Genomic DNA, 16762 nt, shown 5'->3' on the forward strand with positions numbered 1-16762 from the left:
GGCTCCTCTTCAAACATTTCCCACTACAAAAGGATGGGTAATCTCACAAGTGAATGTGCCCCCTCTAGGGGCAAAAATGTGGAAATCTGTTATAGCAGGTAAATTCAAAACGGGGGAGAAGTATTTGCTTTGGAGTGTGAATATCTGGGGGGTTTTAACCCCTGCAGTGATTTTAGGATGCAGCTTCCTCAGCATCTCGGTTTCCCGGCTCGCTGCGAGAGGTGATGTGTGCTGGATGCCGCAGGGCTCTGCTTTCAGCCTGCTTTGAGTTTAACCCTTAAAATGTTATGAAAAATTATTCTTCCAGGGTAGTTCTTGAAATATCTTTATAAAGTGTGTCTTATACCATGAAAAAGTCAGCTTGTATTTGTCACTTCAGTAAGTGTTACGATTCTTGAACTGTTCCGTGCGCGTTGTACCATTTCGGTAAGCAGGAGTGCCGTAGACAAGGCAGCACACGGCTGCCCGGTCATCTTCAACACAACATCCAGATTATCCCGAGGAACCTCTCAGGAGTCTGGGGAAATAAAATCACTCCTGAAACTTCAGGGCTGTGAATACGGGAGGTACAGATGCTGTGCAAATGTAAAGTATGTGCCGGGTGTCGCTGCTCTGGCAGTGACACCGCGCTCCGTACGGAGCCACAGAGTGGTCTGACGTGGGTGGTCCTGTTTGTTTGCTCTGGCAGCGATCGTTGAAACGAGTCCTGTAGGAAACCCTTTCAGCAATTTTTGAATGTTTGAGAAGTTACAAAATCTTTCTTTCACAGTGGTCTTTTGCCTTTGGTCTTTGCCATTTTGCCTTTTCAGAGCTCGGGTTCAGGACCGTGGAATTCATCCAAGCAGCATTTTCTGGGTGCACGTGTGCCCTGAACCTCAGGCCGTGCTGCCGGTGACATATTCCTCTCTTAAATGACACATGGGGAGAACATCCTCCTCCCTCATCTCTTCCTTCCTGCTGCTTTTGGAGTTTATCCTGGTTTATCTGGAGGAAGGGATGTGATCGGCTTTTAGGGGGTGCTTTTAAGATAACCCCAAGTTTCTATATGAAAACAAGGTGAAGCAATTTTTAATGAATGCTTCAGATTTTTTTTGTATCAACCCTTTAAAGCCTGACTTCAGACCTCGTTGCTCGGATGGTTTAACAGCAGAGTTAGCGCTTCTGAGCGTGACTGCTTCAATGTTAAATGTGAAATGCGTTCATACTCATTTTTTTCCCCTCTTATCTCCTAAAGGTGCTCTTACTGAGTGTTACGATGAACTGGGCAACCGGTACCAGCTTCCCGTCTACTGCCTCGCCCCGCCTATCAACATGATAGAGGAGAAGGGCGACCTGGAGACTCTGGATATTCCCGATCCCCCACCCAATTCAGGGCACGAATGCCAGCTTCGTTTGCGCCTGTCCACAGGCAAAGACCTCAAACTCATGGTCCGCAGCATGGACACGGTGTACCACATGAAGAGGCGGCTGCACGCGGTGGAGGGAGTGGAGCCGGGCAGCCAGCGCTGGTTCTTCTCGGGCAGGCCGCTGGCAGACAAAATGAAACTGGAGGAGCTGAAAATCCCAAAGGACTACGTGGTGCAAGTCATCGTGAGCCAGCCCTTAGCAAACCCCACCCCAGTGGAAAACTGATTTCTGCTTGTTTATTGATTCTTCTTTCCTCCATCTCTGTCGTGGGGTTTGTTTTCACTGCCCTCTCTTCTTTCGGTTTGTCCTGCTAATGGATTGGTTCCAAGAAATGACCAGCAAAAATTCCATCTGTGATGGAGATCTGCAAAAACAAAACATAAAAACGTAAACTGGCCTTTGGGGTTTGCCTGATCTCATATTTAACACAAGAGCAAGCAGCACAGGGCAAGGGCGAAGGAAGGAGCGGGAAGGGGAAGGGAAAAGGGAGGAGCGTACAAGGAAGGAGGGAAGAGACTGTAGTTCACTTAATACAAAAATGTAATGGTTCTTAAAACTGTAGGTGGTGGTGTGATCCGTGGAGCCAGAGCAACAGAGAGCACTTTTATTTAAGGGGAAAAAAAAATTTAAAAATTAATCGATTTATAAAATTTCGTATCAGCGCCACATACAGTTGATGCCAGAACGGCAGCTGCCCTGGGTAGGTCCCGTGCTGCGTGTTCCCGGGGATCCTCGCTGGTGTGACTGGGCTCGCCTGCTTTGCCCAGGCACCGCAGGCCCCGGGCAGCGGGGGCTCGGTCTCCGTCCCACGCGGGCGGCTCCTGGCGATGCCCAGACCAAGCAATTGTACATTCCAAGATGGCAACGCAGTCCTGTGCCATTGCTGGCTCCCGAGCTGAGAACGCAGCCCGCCAGAGCCTTAGGCAATAACTTAGTCAATGTATACTCTCACGTACTGTACTGTAAACTTACTTGCTACAAGACTGACTTAGCCTGAAGTTTACCGGCTTACTGGCACCTGAGGATGTGCCTGCCGAATTACTGTATATCACTCGGATCATTAAAACAAGTTTTTATCAGGCTAGCTAAGGTGAGTGATGCGCTGGTCTGCGCTTCAGCGTTAGGTGCGTCACCTTTGCAAACGGTCCAGGTTAAACTGCAGTTACACCCAGATGCAATCGATTGCAACTTCCCCTGCTCGCTTCCTAGAGGGCACGAAGCATGGAAAATGGTAAGGAGGATACAACAGCACACCGTTCTCAGTTTTTCGTGTGAGTGTCGTTTGAAGCTGCAGCCAGTCTTCTAGCTGTGGTGACTCGCCAGTCAGGACAAGTGGAGGTATCCTCACTGACACACGCCCGCGGCCCAGAGGCAACGCTGGTGTTTCACAGCCAGCGCTTTCCCTTCAGAATGTAAGAAGAGCCCTTTTGGCAAACGACAAATCCTTTTGTAGTCTCAAAAATCTGAATTGGAGCATATTTTGAGGGGGGAAAAAAATCTAATTGCTTGTTCCCTCAGTTAGTGATGCTCTCTGTGTTCCTTCGGCTGCTCTCTGCACCCCTGCCTGGTGATGCCTTTTGGTTGAGATCAAATGCCCTGTTCCTTTTAAACACGATTTCTGGTTTGCTTGGGTTTTTTCAGCCATCGTTGAAATGACTTCACTTCTTCCAACGTCAAATGTGCTATTCAGCTATGAATAGCGTATTTTTATTGGTTTCTGTCTTCCCTCTCTGAATCAATGGTCTAAAGCTACGGTTGTCCCAGCTCTTTCTCATCTGCTAGTGAAACTGGTGGGTTACACTGACAATTTTAAACTTGGTACTTTTGCTCCTTCGTTAATTCCATTGAATTCAGTTTCTTGGACTCAAAAGGAGTTCTTGCTCCATGAGCATCAGCATAGAGCCAGGATGAGCAGAGGTCACTCGTACAACATCACGAGCCTGTCCCAGCAGGTGGAAGCAGGCGCAGAATTTACATTGATGGTTGGAAAACAGATCCACAGTTTTCTTTTTGGTCCCTGTGTTGTATTAAGCCTGTGGTTTTCTGACACCTCCTCTAGCCCCGGTTTGGTACAGGATAACCGAAGTGCAGCGGCAGAGCTCTGTAAAGGAAAATCGGTTCCCTCTTCTCACAAACACCAAAGTGACTTGGTTTTTCTTTTTAAAGATTAAATCAAAACTGATAAATACTAATCTATAACAAAAGTTTTCTATTGTGGAGTTTTTTTAAGACATATCATTTAGTATAGTGGGTTTTTGCAGCCAGATCTTTTGCATTCCAGAGGGGGGAAAAGATATTTGATATATAAACAACTCAAAAATCTCTTGGATTTTCAGTGGGCAAAGGATGGTTTCATGCCAGGAAGACACTACTTGTCTCGTAAGGCATAACTTACATCTCCGTGTAAGTGGTCTTTGCAACGTCATTTCCCTGCAATCCCTTCTGGAAGGGGGAAAACTGTGATAGATTAAGGAGGAGCAGACCAGGGTGGCAGTTCTGTAACTGTGAACACTAAAACGCTACTTTTTTTGTAGGATACGTTTTGTTGACTATTTTTTTTCTTTTTCTATTTTCATTCAGGCAATTGTCACCATGTACTGTTTTTGAAACTACAGCGTGTAGGGCTGGGAAAGCTCCTTCTTTCCCTCTCCCCCCTCTTAGTTGGAAAAGGTTCAGTTTTATTATGTCATTAATAGGTGACCATAGTTTATATTAATTGCTTTTATGTCGCGGAGCAAGGTGATGATCTGAAGGCCGTGTTGTGAGTGGGCTTTGAGTAGAACAGAGAATTGGTTCATGAAAATACTCTTTTTCTCTAACAGCTTCCCCCCTCCCATCCCTTGAGCACATATCTAAAACTGAAGAAATTCAATGGTAAAATGCTTTTATAGGCGGAAGTAAGGGCTTTTCGACCTCTTCTATCTAAAATGACAGATGTGCTAAGCACACACTTTGCTGGAAACAAATTTTACAAGACTTGTATTGGGAAATAATTCTAAGTTTCAAAATACATATATATTAAAAAAATATCAGTGATGAGGGCATACAGCATGTCAATGAACATACCCCGTGTATATAACTAGAGGTTGCAACATGCATTGGGAGAACAGTCATTTCTGTCTCTGAAATGCCTTGTCTTTGTCCTACGAGATGGTTTTTGGTGCAAACGCCGGTGTGGGAGAAAGGCTGGGGCTTTGTGCCATTCCTGATTAGCTCTGGCTGTGAACTGATGCCAGAAGATAACACTTTTTTACCATGGCAGCGACGGGTCTGTTTGACGTGATTCAGATTTTTATGCGCTTTATCATTGCTTCTGCCTGATGCAGAAGTAAGAACCTAGTGAAAGTCCACACTTCCGAAGAGCTCAAGGGGCAGAGAGGCACGAACACGCGTAGTCTGCTGGGGCGAGGGAGCTCCAGAAAAGCCGCGGATGCTGTAGGTCCGTTGCTCAGTGGCTGCAGAAGGTTGTCTTCCACGGCTGCTCCTTCAGAGCATCCAGCTCCTAAAAGTTTCATTGACTACCTTGGCCTTTTGTGCATCACAGTTTATGGGTGTCCTCTGCAGAAAACACAGCTTGGAGTAGCTGTGCTGCAAGAACTTCTTAGTTTTCTGAAAGCCTCTGCTTCTCTGAATGTGGGAAATATTGCGGAAAACTAAATAATGCGAGGCAGCAGTGTTGCAAGTTGGGTTTTTTAATAGACCCCCAATGCTAAAAGTATTGGGCGTCTATTAAACAAAAACTCTCACCCCAGGAGCAACCAAACAAAACCCAGCTCCTCTTTGCCTTTCACAGAAAGTTCCGAAGTTGCTTTGGGGAGGAGAGGAAGGGGGCTCCTTGGAGCGACAAGGTGACACATGGCAACGCGCGTAACCTTGGTAAGGCAGATGGCAGGTTGATAAAATATTGCTGTAGTATGACATGCTTCTGCATATATATCTGTTGTTAGTAAATAATGTAAAAATTTTTGAAAAACTATTAAAAAAACCCGACTATCTTAGTTTGTTACAATGGTGGGATGCTTTTAGCCATGGAGTTTTGAAAGCATTTTAGCCGTGTAAGTGTTGCCGAATTGAATGCTGTACGTTTCTCCATTTCTGTCTTCGTCAGAAGCGTAAGTGGTAGCTACATTTCTGACTCTTGAGCTGTATTTTACAAACTCTTTTCTATGTCACTGTAAATACATCCAACACCCTGCACCTTATGCAGAGAAAGTTTACATTTAAAAAAAAAAAAAAAAAAAAGATTTTTGTTGGCGTTTTCACTGCGCTGCTGAGATCCTGTTATGTTGAAATGAAAGTCGGCTCTGTTAGAAAAAAAGGGGCTTTTTTTTTTTTTTTCTTTGCCCTTCACAGCTTCCCCTGTAACTCTGCCTCCCTCCTGGATGATGGCTGGCAGCTCTTGGACAGCTTGTGCTCTCCTGGAGTAGGATGTAGCGTGTTTGAGAAAGGCGTTTTTGAAAACTTGCTTTGGGTGGGGGGAATGATCTTCGTCCGCTCTGCAACTTTCTTGGAAAAAGAAAAAAAATACCTGCTTGGAACCCACTAGGTGTTGGTGGTCTGCCTTCCAAGTGAACTCATCTAGGAAGCCTTTGAGTTAAACTTCCCGGCAACCGCGCTTCTGTCTTCTCCCAAAGAAGATGAATGTCCTGCTGTTATATCTGCAGCTACAAACACTTCTGTTGGGTAATGACTGTATATACAAGTCTGCCTGCTTTAAGACTTTTCCTTTCCATAGAGTGTTTTTGATTGCTCTGTTCTGCAAATGGCTCTCCTCTTCCATATTTCATCCACTTAGATGCTCTGTAGCCGCGTGTGTGTTGCTCTTGTTCATAGGAGATGGAGCTAGAGCTCTCCTTCCAAGGGAGATACGTGCCACTGAGCCTACAAAAGTCAAATAGTTGGAGATGTTTTAACCAGCGGGCTTCTTACCGGGGACTTTGAGACTTTTAATAAACGTGTCCACTGGACTCTCCATGAAGAAGTATGTTCCTGCGCTCCCAGCAGGACCGCTTGTTGGGTATTTATCCAGTAGAACTCTGTATTTGTATGTTTTACAGATGAAGACCATTTGATCAGAGCCATGGGGCAAATAGAGAACTTAAAATCCTGACTCCTGCCTTAAAACTTTTAGTTTGTCTTGAGCTCCAAAAATTCTGCACCTGCTCGTTCCCGAGTCCCTTTTTGCTTTAGGAAATTCGAATCCAGTCAAAGGCTGGAGACAGTTTAAGGAAATTTAAAACAAAATAAATTTTAGCTGATGGCTTTATTAAAATAACTAACTGGTCTTGTATTAAAAACCCTATTTGTGCCTCTCTCAAGTCCAGGGAATGTTTAAAAAGCGGAGGTGGCTTTTGAGCAATGATTGAAATGACGGCGTTAGCTGGCAATTTGTAAGACACTTGCTTTCATGTGCTCTGAGCAAGAGACTTCGGTTTGTGTCCTCTCTGACTCATGGTAATGGCTTTCAAAGATGGCTGGTACCATCAAATTTGTACTTCTTGAATAAATATCTTCATTTTTATGGTAAAACTTTTTGTATGCGGTTTGTTTGTGTGTGCCATGTAACAAACACTTGTATTACGTAGGATACGGTGCTGGATTCGGTACTGACACAGAAAATGCACAGCTCCAACACGCAGCGAAACAAGGACGAGGGGATTCCAGTGACGTGACCTTTTTTTTTTTTTTTTTTGCCCCCCCTGTAACTTCTATAAAATCTTTTAGAATCAAATAGACCGGTTGTGTAAAACATGCTTTTTAACTTTTTTTCCCCCTCCCTGGCTCCTTCCATCGATGAAGAGTTCTAGGCCAATATAAAGATGCTGTGAACATCAGGTAATTTTTAAAATGCATCATGTATTTTTATGTTGTACCTCTGTTCCTCGGTTGACGTATCGCAGTAGTGTGTGCACATATTTTTAATCAGCTGCAAAGCACAAGTAGGTTGTCTTCAGACTGTTAAATTATGTGATTTTTTTTAAATTTTTTTTTTAACCTAGCGAAGGTCTTTTACCATTGAGAGCAAACCATCATGACCTTATATCAGAAATGCTGTACAAAATCTCCTGTATTTAAAACAAAAAAGATAATCTTTTTTCCCCCCTGCATTTAAAAAATAAAAGTAATCCTGGAAATGCCATGCCTTAAGAAATAAACTCAGTGTTGTTTTTCTTTTTACATTTCTTCAGTAGGGCTTTTAATGCTGAGCTGGCGCTCTACGACTTTTTCATTACCTGTCTGATACCTTAGAGGCACGTTTTGGGGATAATTTCTGCGTGTGACAACGTTTTCTCTTGCAAATAAGGCGTGTGGTCGGTGGAGAATGCAGGGCCTGGAGACGGGCTCAGCCATCCAGCGAGAACCTCCTCCGTCCCCCGCTCCCCCCGCCCGCAGACGCGCTTCTGGCGCCGTGGCGAACAGCGCGAAATAACGGATCTGCCTAATTGTCCTATAATTACATTAACTGACATGTTGTCTTAATTCAGGTCACCACTTTTACAGTCTTGATTAACTACCTAATGTATCAGAGGAGTAGGAATAATTTTTTTGTAGGCTGCTTGGCTCTGATGTTATCCCAGCTAAACATTTCAATTTTTTTTTCTTTTTTTTTTTTAATCTTGGGATAATTTCACGGTGGAATTTATGATGTGAGTTAAAAACAAACAAGCATGTGATTTTCCTGGAACTTTTTAGCTTTGTCCCATATATATATATTCCTTTCGTATGTGTGAGTATATATAATCTCTCTTATATATACCTATTCCCTTAATGCGTGTGTATATGTATATATGTGAAATAACAGGTGCAAGGGCTTGTTTATAGCCATTTGTTCTGACCCATGAGACAACCCTGCTTCCACCTCCACCAGCATGGAGAAGTTCTCAGAGCTAGAGCTGATGTCCTCAAAGACCAGGATCATAGAACTACGTGTGATCTTTCTTTACCCATCTTCTCGTTGACCCATCTTCTCGTTGACCAAAGTGTGGTCGCTTGTCAAGCAGTAAGAGGGATGTCCGTCTCGTGTTGTCGCATGTGTGCGTACCCACTCCCCACCACACCAAACTGTCTCTGCTCTGCAGCTGTAGCACCTTTTGGTGTATGAAACGGGCTGGGGAACTCCAGGCTGAGTGTTGACCTAAGCAAAACCCCGAAAGGATGTGGTTTCTAGGTCGAAAGTGCAGAAGAGTTGAAATTTTCTCAGTCTTTGCTGCAAGCAGTGAAATCGAGTGCTGCTTCGCAGCCTACAGCATCCGGGCGGCGGGGTGGAGACGGAGGTGCTCATCCCCCTGGTGGGGTGGAGAGGGAGGTGCTCATCCCCCTGGACACACGGTGGGAAAGGTTGAAAGCTGTGCCAGGGGAGGTTTAGACTGGACACGAGGAAGCATTTCTTTACCGACAGGGTGAGCAAACACTGGAACGGGCTCCCTAGAGGGGTGGTCACTGCCCCAAGCCTGGCAGTGTTGAAGTGGTGTTTGGACAATGCCCGTAACAACAGGCTTTAACTGGGTCAGCCCGGAATTGCTCGGGCAGTTGGACTGGGTGATCCTTGTAGGTCCCTTCAAGCTAAACAGTCTAGAGCTCAGGGGAGAAGACTATATATGGTTTATAGAGCTATGTTATATAGATTACTGTGGTTTTATTCCTAACTAACATACAATTAATGTTTGTATTGTGCCTATATTCGTATTTCATTGAGCTATATCTCTCTATATGACGTCGCATAACATGCTACGACCAGCCTGCGGGTTTCTGCTCTGTGGTAGATGTTGTGCCTTCGCTCCCGGCCCCGTGCCAAGCTCTAATTGCTTTCTGCTGGCTAAAGCTGCATCCCAGTTTGGCCAACGCTCCCAGCCCGCTCGGTCTGCGCTCCTGCGGACCCGGTGCTGTGTTAATACCCGGCGCTGGGCTCCAGAGACAGCACCAAGGGAAATGGTCTTTAACTGCAGACCTGGTTCTGCTGCTTCTTACACCAGGTCAACAGCCCTGGTCGGTGCAGAAACTCCGGAGTCACCCTGGATGCTGTAGGGAGCATCTGGCTGGAAAGCTCGGGGTGGCTGGTCCCTCTAAATCTGGGCTAAAAATATCAGGGTAACTTAGGAAAAGGCACTGAGCTCTGCAAAGAGTTGTTCATTGTGTTCTCACTTTCCTTGAATAATCCCAGCAAGTTGGGATTTCGGCTGCTTAGTTTATTTTCTCTGGACTGGGAGCAGTTGCAAAGGTCTGGGAGGTGGGATGCCACCTTACAGGTGTCCAAAACCTCACGTCATGGGAGGTCAGTGGCGGCACTCGGAGACTGGAATTTTCTATTCTAATTAGTCCCTTATGCCATAGCCATGCTGCTTCATTAGGGCAGCTCTCTAATGGCAGCGAGTTTGGATGTGATGCCCTGCGTGTAAGGTGAGAGGGGGAAATAAATTCACTGGATTGCTGTGCCCAAAGGGTAAACAGTCAATATTTAGCAGGAGAAACTAACCAGCCTCTCTTGCTTTCTCTCCACATGGACTTAATTAGGTGGTTTCGTTAACAAAGCAAACAGGGTTTCCTGTCATTGGGCTGTTCCTGGGGAGCTGCCCCAGCCCGGGGCGCGCCGGTGGGGGATGCGGAGCGGGGAGCTGCCGGCATCAGTGGCTGCCGCCTCAGAGACCAGTCTGCCCCATCGCAAACCAGTCCTGCTTTCTGTGCGTCTGACCCTGGCGAAACGGCAGCGCTGGGGAGGAGGGTGTTCACTAAACCAGCGTGTAAGGTAGGGGAGAGGAAGGGGTTGTCGCTAAAATCCCCAGATGACGCAGCTATCGTAGCGGGGAGAGCTGAGAGGCACGAGACCGAAGTCCAAGTTGCATCAGTCCTTCCTCCTCCTCACACACCAGTCTCCGGTGCTCACCCCTGCTGGCGCGCAGTGGAGAAAACAGAACAGGCGATTGCTTTTCTGCAGCGCTTCAATTTGTTAATTTTCTGCAAGTCCGGTACATCTATCTGGCGGCTGTAAGCTGAGCCCAGGGGGATGGAGAAGCGAGGCTTGTTGTTGCCAGCTGGGTAAAGGGTTCTTGTTGGTCTGCTGGGAGGTCGCTGATTCTGCTGGGAGGCTGTTCATGGTCCCTCTCCTCTTTTTGTTGTTGTTTGTCAGTGCAGAAGACTGCAAACATCGTGAATTCCCTATAGTTGAGCGGATAGTTTTGGAGAGGAGATAGACCCCCAGCTTAGCAAGGCAGCTTTGCCCAATATGAACAGTTATTTCAGAGAAAGACCCCGAGTCCAGGCTCTCATCCCCTTCCCTAACTTCCTCCAGTTTCCCATCCGACTCAGAAGAAATTGGTTTCCACTGATTGCCTCTGGCTCATCCCGAGCATGTTAGGGGCTAATGGGGCACCTCCCTGGCACGCGGCTGTTTCTCGGCCGTTTGTAATGACTTGCAGATGTTGGAGTGATTCACAACAGCTGGGGTTACGGGGTGGATGGGGGAGCGAGGTGCCTTCGCGGCTGTATCACAGCCACGCTGCTCCTGCTTAACGCGGCCTTTTCATCAGGCAGCCTGGAGATGAAAGGACGGGATCAATGAGACTCAGGGCTGAAACCGCTTATTCCAGGAAACTACTCCAAAGGCATTAGAGAACTATCTGCAGCCCCGGAGCGGGACGGAGGCTTTGATACCTCTCTGCGCCGCTAAACCACACAGGAAACGGGCTGGGAGCCCCGCAGGGCTACAGGAGAGGTGCAGCGACGGCCTGTAACGAAGGATTGAAGAGGACACTGGTGGTGGAACACCGAGAGGAGAATTATCAACACAAACAATAACTTAGGAACCAGGCAGCAGAAAGGACGGGGAAGAGAAGGGATGTCCCTCAGTTGCTAACGGCTGTCTTGCTAAATGTGCTCCTGGAGCGTGCTGAGACGCTGAAGTCACGAGGACGGCGTGAAGCTGTGATGGACATAAGAAATGACTGTGTATTAATGACTGATTCCCTACCATTGTAGCTGCAGGTGGTCATTAATCAGAGAGGGCTTCAGAGCAGGGAGAGATGTGAAAGATCACCTGTGACCAGGCAGGGACAAAGGTGAGCTGGTGGCAAAAGCAAATTGGCAAGGGACGAGTGCCTGCAGCTCCCTAAGGAGGACGGTGTAAATGCCGAGCTGGAGAGGAGATCACGTTACCGGCTTTGTTCCCTTTCTGCTAGCAGGGAGCTGCTGCCCGCCATGGGGCAGGGATGGACGAGATCCCTACGGCCTCTCCTTGGAACCTGGAGCTGGGTTAGGAGAAGAGAAAGGGCTTCCCCTGGGGCTCTTATCGGGCATCGGCATCTCCATGGCACAGGCATAAGCCAAGGTGCGGCACATGTAATGTTTCTAGGAGGAGTCTGCAGTTCAGGTGTGCCCCACGGCGGTAACCCCCGGCCAGCAGCTCTGAGAATGGACTGCAGAGAGCTCAGAAAATAATGAGAGGCCACAGCAAAACTCAGAAGAAAATAGCTAAATAAAGGCACATCTGCCCACCTCCTCCCATTAGAGTGTCCTCAGACAGAGGAATATGCCCAGTTTACCCCCCCAAAAAAAACTATTTCTTCTCGTTGCATCTTAGTGTTAAAACCTTATCAATTTAGACCATGCGGTAAGTCACCAAAGGCCCGCTCCTGAAGTCAATAGGGAAGCTCGGGTTTGAGTGAGAAGTGGCCGTGGGCTGCAGTGCAAAATTAATCCCAAGGAATAATTTTGAATTTAGGGGCATTTTCGCGGCCTCTCTTTGGACTGCAATTTCTCTAATTCTACCTCACCCCTAGAAACATCAAAGACCTTGAATATCTTAAGTTCCTCTTTCTGGATGTTGAAGAGAAACCTTGTGGCTTCAAACTCATTAAAGTCAACCAGATTATCCCCATCCCCATCCAGCAGTTGAAAGGCAGGTCTGGCGTGCTGGGGGACGAACGGCTTTTCGAGAGGGTTCTGTTTCGGGGCAGAAAGGTTTAGAAGCAGACGATAAGCACCGATTTCCTGCTTGGAAAGAATATGTGGAATACCAACCGGGTGCTCCTGTCCAGAGAATAAAGGTGACCTCCTGCTAGTCGCGCCCGCAGGAAATACCAAAATCCTGGTGCTTCCTGCCGCGGAGCCAGGCAGGAGCAGGCGGCTGCTGGGTTTGGGGAGGGCTACCGACAGCCAGCCAAGCTCCAAGGCCACTTTGCGAGCTCCTTTTCCATCCCTCCCGTGTGCCAACTGACTCACAGAGCTATGTCCCACCGTTGGATCCTCTCCTTCCCACCCTGAGTCCCACGAGCAGCGCCGGTCCTCAGCTGGGTGTCTGCTCCCGAGCGGAGCTGCAGGCCGCGTCCAGCAGCAGGGCTGAGCTCTGGGGGTAACCCTGGCTTTACCACCCCTCTTCCTCGCCGCAGCCCGCCGTCCTCGCTGCTTTTCCCTGAAAAGGCACCGGTCTCTCCCAGCATGGGCTGTCGGTGATGCTGGGGAGGCTGAAGGGCATCGGCACGTGCTGCACCTACAAGCTGGCAAGAACCGATGGGTGAAAACTGTAGACAACAAGTAGACACAGCCAAAGACTTGTTTTTTGGAGAACTAAGATGGACAGCCTGAGCTGGGAGGAGAGTTTGGATGGTTCCTACCTTGCAAAATGTTCAGGGATGGATTTATCTCAGAGGAGGAAGGTTGGTATTAACAGGGGGGCCTCCTATTTCCTGATTTCTTTTTCTATGCAGCAGCATCGCAGCCACATCCAGACCCAGGCACCTTCTCCTTCCCTTGTATTCCATAAGCGAAGACCAGCTCCAGTGAGCTGATTCCCCTTCCGGGGGTGTTGGATGGTGCAGATGTCCCTGTACCAACTCCAGGACCTGGAGGTTACGCACCTCATGGGACAGAAGGATGCGTGCCACCACGTACACCTCAAAGTGTGTTGTACTCAAAGCAAATTAAAGTAAATCCTGCCCCTCACGTTTCGGTCCAGCAAGTCAAACAGCGGTATGATCTGGTCCTTCTTCAGGTTTGTCGCATATGGGAGAAAGCAATAAAACTGCAGATCTGGAAAACAGTGAGCTCTCAGGCTTCGTCTGCACAAAGCTGTGAGCAACAATTAGCAGGATTTATTTTATTTTAAATGCCCGCTGCTCTCAGACAGGTTGCACAGGCAATTAAAACACAGTAGCAGACAAGAGATGCTGTTCAGAACTCATAGACAGTATTAATAAGATGGCCGGATTTATGGAAGAGGTATATGTGATTTCTGCATAGAAGGCAATGTTGAAGTGCTCGTAATTTTCTGTCTTTCTCCTCTTCCACCCCACCCCTGCAGGAAAAAAGGACTTGTTCCAATGTTTCTGGTTTGTTGGAAAAGAACCCATTTCTCTTTTGGAGGTGTCACTTTTAACTCATGATCCACTTGCAATTCTTTTTAGGTCCTGTTTAATCTTTTCCAGTGCAGAGGAGCCAAACCTCCAGATCCAACGTTTCCCTCAAACTCCCCCAAGCACGAACACGGAGGACAAACAGCCCCTGCTAAAAAAATCTGCAGCCTGGCCTGATTCTGCTCCCATTAAATCTCTGCCAGTGGGGTAAATCCATGGGAAGAGGCATCATTCGAGCTGGAGCACTGGGCTGTGGGGGGGGGTTTGCAAAATCACGGCAATGGAGTGGAGAACTGCAGGCGGGAGGTGGGGAAGCCGCGAAGCCGCAGACGAGGGGTTGCAAACAGCCTCATGTGGAGGACAGTGTTGGCAAGAAACCCACCTGCTTCCTAACAACGATGGGTTTATGGAAAGGATTACACGGTGAGGTTGCTGCAGTACTAAGGAATTAGCTTCAGTGAGCCAGAAACCCCCTCTTGCCCCGTGTTCCTGGCATCTCGCTTGCACAGCTGTAAAGATCTCCTCCAGCGCTGGCCTGGGTTTTCCCTGTGGCAATTATCTGCTCGTTGTGCCAGGACCTGGTTATTGCGTTTGGACAGTACCAGCACGCCTGAGCTGGGGGCTTTGCGTGCTGCTGGGACGCGGGGGACGATAATACTCTAAAATCAAACAGGTTTCATAGGCTCTTGGCTCTTTTGTGTCTCACAAACAGGGAAGGAGGCAATGGAAGGGGGAAGGGGAAAGCAGTACCTTCGATGCGAGGTGAAAATGCGTCTCAGGGGCTCTGCACGGTCCCCTGAGCCAGACATGGGTCAGAAGCCGATGCAGGAGCAGCTGGGCCATGTAACCTCCCGGAGCAGCCAGGGCAGGACAGGGCAGGGAGGAGCTGGTGAGATGCGCTGTATGTGAAAGCTTTCTGGGGTATTGCCAAGCGTTTGTGTTAACCAAGCTGCTAGTTAATTAGTAGTACAGAGTGCTGCGTTCGTCGTAACATCTGGAGTGCAATATTTGTAATGTCTGTAATCTCTGGTTTTAAATCCTAAGCGATGTAGCATTCTCTGTATCCCTTTTCAAAACATCACACAGGGCCTGTAATTTTAGAGCATTAATGCCAATATCTCGTTTTGAGAAGTACTTACTGTTCAGGTCATTCTTTCGATGAACATCCAGGAGCTGGACGTGCTCTGCCAGTGCCACAGCGTTTCTCACCGGCAGCAAGCGGGATACTTCACCGAAACACAGACGCTGCAGAAAACACCCAGTTGTCAGCTTCATCTCGGTTGGCCGTGGAAGGTCAGCGAAACAGGATTAGCGCCATGGCAATGACCCCTCACAGAAGGAAAATTCTGCCCTGGAACCAGAGGCGACCTCCATCCCACGCCTTCAGTGCTTTTCCCACATTTTCAAGAATTCCACTCGAGCACGGTGGCAAAGGCTCCCCTTCCATTCAGCATTAAGGGGTAATACGTACTAAACTCAAGTGACAGAAATTATTCTTACAATGCTCAAGAGCATTAAATCTGATTAAAATGTGCAAGATAGATAGCACAGACTTAAGGATTTATTTTAGGCTGCAATGCAAATCTCGGCCGCAGACAAGTGGTACCCCAAAGCGTGTTGAGGAGGTCCTACGCAGCAGCCGCTCCAGGGCTTTGCTTTTCCTCAGCCAGGGCTTTGATATTTAGGTTCCAGTACCTGACAGCGTCCTGTGCAACGTGTCTGGGAGCTACAGCTCAGAGACGGCTGCTTTCGAATGCCCAATTTCTTGTTCAAGTTAGCTGTTAGGAAGCTGCATTGCTCTTATCTTTATTTAAAGTGTTTATCACCCATTCCTCTTCCAACCCACAACGAGTCCAATCCGGCCCAACAACCATTGAAAGTGCTCTTCATTCCTTACCCCTAACCTATACCAGGAATAATACGAATAAAATCAAATTCCACTGACTTACTTTGGTTGACAAGACCCCCTGTAAGCCAGCATTTAAAACGCTGGGCTGTACGTAGTCTTGCTTCTTCTCCTTGGGCCGCAATGCCCACTGCTAACGCGTGCTGCTGAGGACTCTGCTCACTCTGGGATGTCATGGTCAATGCAATGGTGATGCTCATGACCATCTGTCCGTTGGATCAAGGCTGCTCCCAGGAGCTTGGGGCAGATTTGCAAAGTTTTTTGCATTTCTGGAGTTTATATTCTCTTTCTCTTATTTATCACTGGAGGAATAGTAAGAATAAGTAATTCACAAATAGATAATTAACCTGTTTGATGACTTGGTTTGACATCTGTGAGCTTTCTGCAAGAAATGAGTGGAAAGAATTCAAATGGCTGATTCCCTTTGGCCACGGAGCCAAGAGAGAGCAAATCTGTGTATCAAGCGCTGGATAAAAAAATGCCACAGCCCTCAAAATGCTGTGCTGAATCAGAGTTGCTTGGAAGCTTTGGAAGGGGTAGCTTAAGTTTGCAAAATTTATGCCAGTAGAGAAATCATCTCTCTGAGCCCCGATCTGCTCAGTCTACCCTCAGATAGAGGGTAGACCTCTACCTATGCTGCAAGCCCTTTGGCGTAGGATTTATCTTGGATTCCATATCCTTACAGCACTTTGTAAGGACAGATATCCCCAATACGTGCCCACAGCTCTTGTAGGGGAAATTATAGAGATGACACTTATCAGGGATGCAGATGACAGACCAAGGGACAATGACCACAGGCAGCAGCTTGGGAGGTCCAGTGGGACGTTAGGAAAACCCCTCCCTCAGGATGGTGATGTGCCCTGGAGCAGGTAACCCCGGGAGGTCACATCTGCTCCATCCTGGGAGGTTTTTCAAGACTCCGCTGGACAGATTGCCGTCCGACCCAGGCCAGTGTTGGTGACGCTCCTGCTCCAAGCGGGAAGCTGGCCTCGATGAGCTCTGGGGGTCCCATCCAAGCAATGTTCCTATGGTTGTGTACAATGCCCAAGTCCCCCAGTACCATAAGGTAAAAATACTATTATTAATAAGAATGATAACTTAAAAA

The 16762-nt window shown here is 47.7% G+C and overlaps 2 protein-coding genes across 3 annotated transcripts in view; one reads left to right on the forward strand and one right to left on the reverse strand.

Moving 5' to 3' along the window:
• UBTD2 (ubiquitin domain containing 2) overlaps nt 1-8393 on the forward strand; it is a 62770-nt gene extending 54377 nt beyond the window's left edge. The window contains exon 3 of one of the 2 annotated variants that reach the window (XM_074603904.1): nt 1235-8393. In XM_074603904.1, coding sequence (XP_074460005.1) covers nt 1235-1632 — 398 coding nt within the window. In that variant the 3' untranslated portion in view covers nt 1633-8393. The remainder of the gene's footprint in view (nt 1-1234) is intronic. The other variant, XM_074603905.1, reaches the window with a different exon arrangement.
• On the reverse strand, nt 6535-15863 carry EFCAB9 (EF-hand calcium binding domain 9). Its single transcript, XM_074603542.1, has 6 exons — nt 15701-15863; nt 14891-14977; nt 13343-13428; nt 12174-12342; nt 10498-10579; nt 6535-6595 (listed from the first exon to the last, which is right to left on the reverse strand). Exons 1-6 carry the CDS (start codon nt 15861-15863, stop codon nt 6535-6537), a joined length of 648 nt encoding a protein of 215 aa, XP_074459643.1.
• Between the last annotated feature and the right edge of the window lie 899 nt (nt 15864-16762).

This window comes from Larus michahellis, chromosome 11 (assembly GCF_964199755.1).
Source record: "Larus michahellis chromosome 11, bLarMic1.1, whole genome shotgun sequence".
In the NCBI taxonomy this organism is placed as follows: Eukaryota; Metazoa; Chordata; class Aves; order Charadriiformes; family Laridae; genus Larus; species Larus michahellis.

Excerpts from the sequence above, each read along its gene's own strand:
- EFCAB9 (XM_074603542.1), bottom strand. The coding sequence starts at position 15,863 with ATGGTCATGAGCATCACCATTGCATTGACCATGACATCCCAGAGTGAG. Across the intron at positions 14,978-15,700 it reads AGGGGGTCTTGTCAACCAAA|TATCCCGCTTGCTGCCGGTG; the intron begins GTAAGTCAGTGG and ends GTTTCGGTGAAG. Across the intron at positions 13,429-14,890 it reads TCGAAAGAATGACCTGAACA|ATCTGCAGTTTTATTGCTTT; the intron begins GTAAGTACTTCT and ends ACTGTTTTCCAG.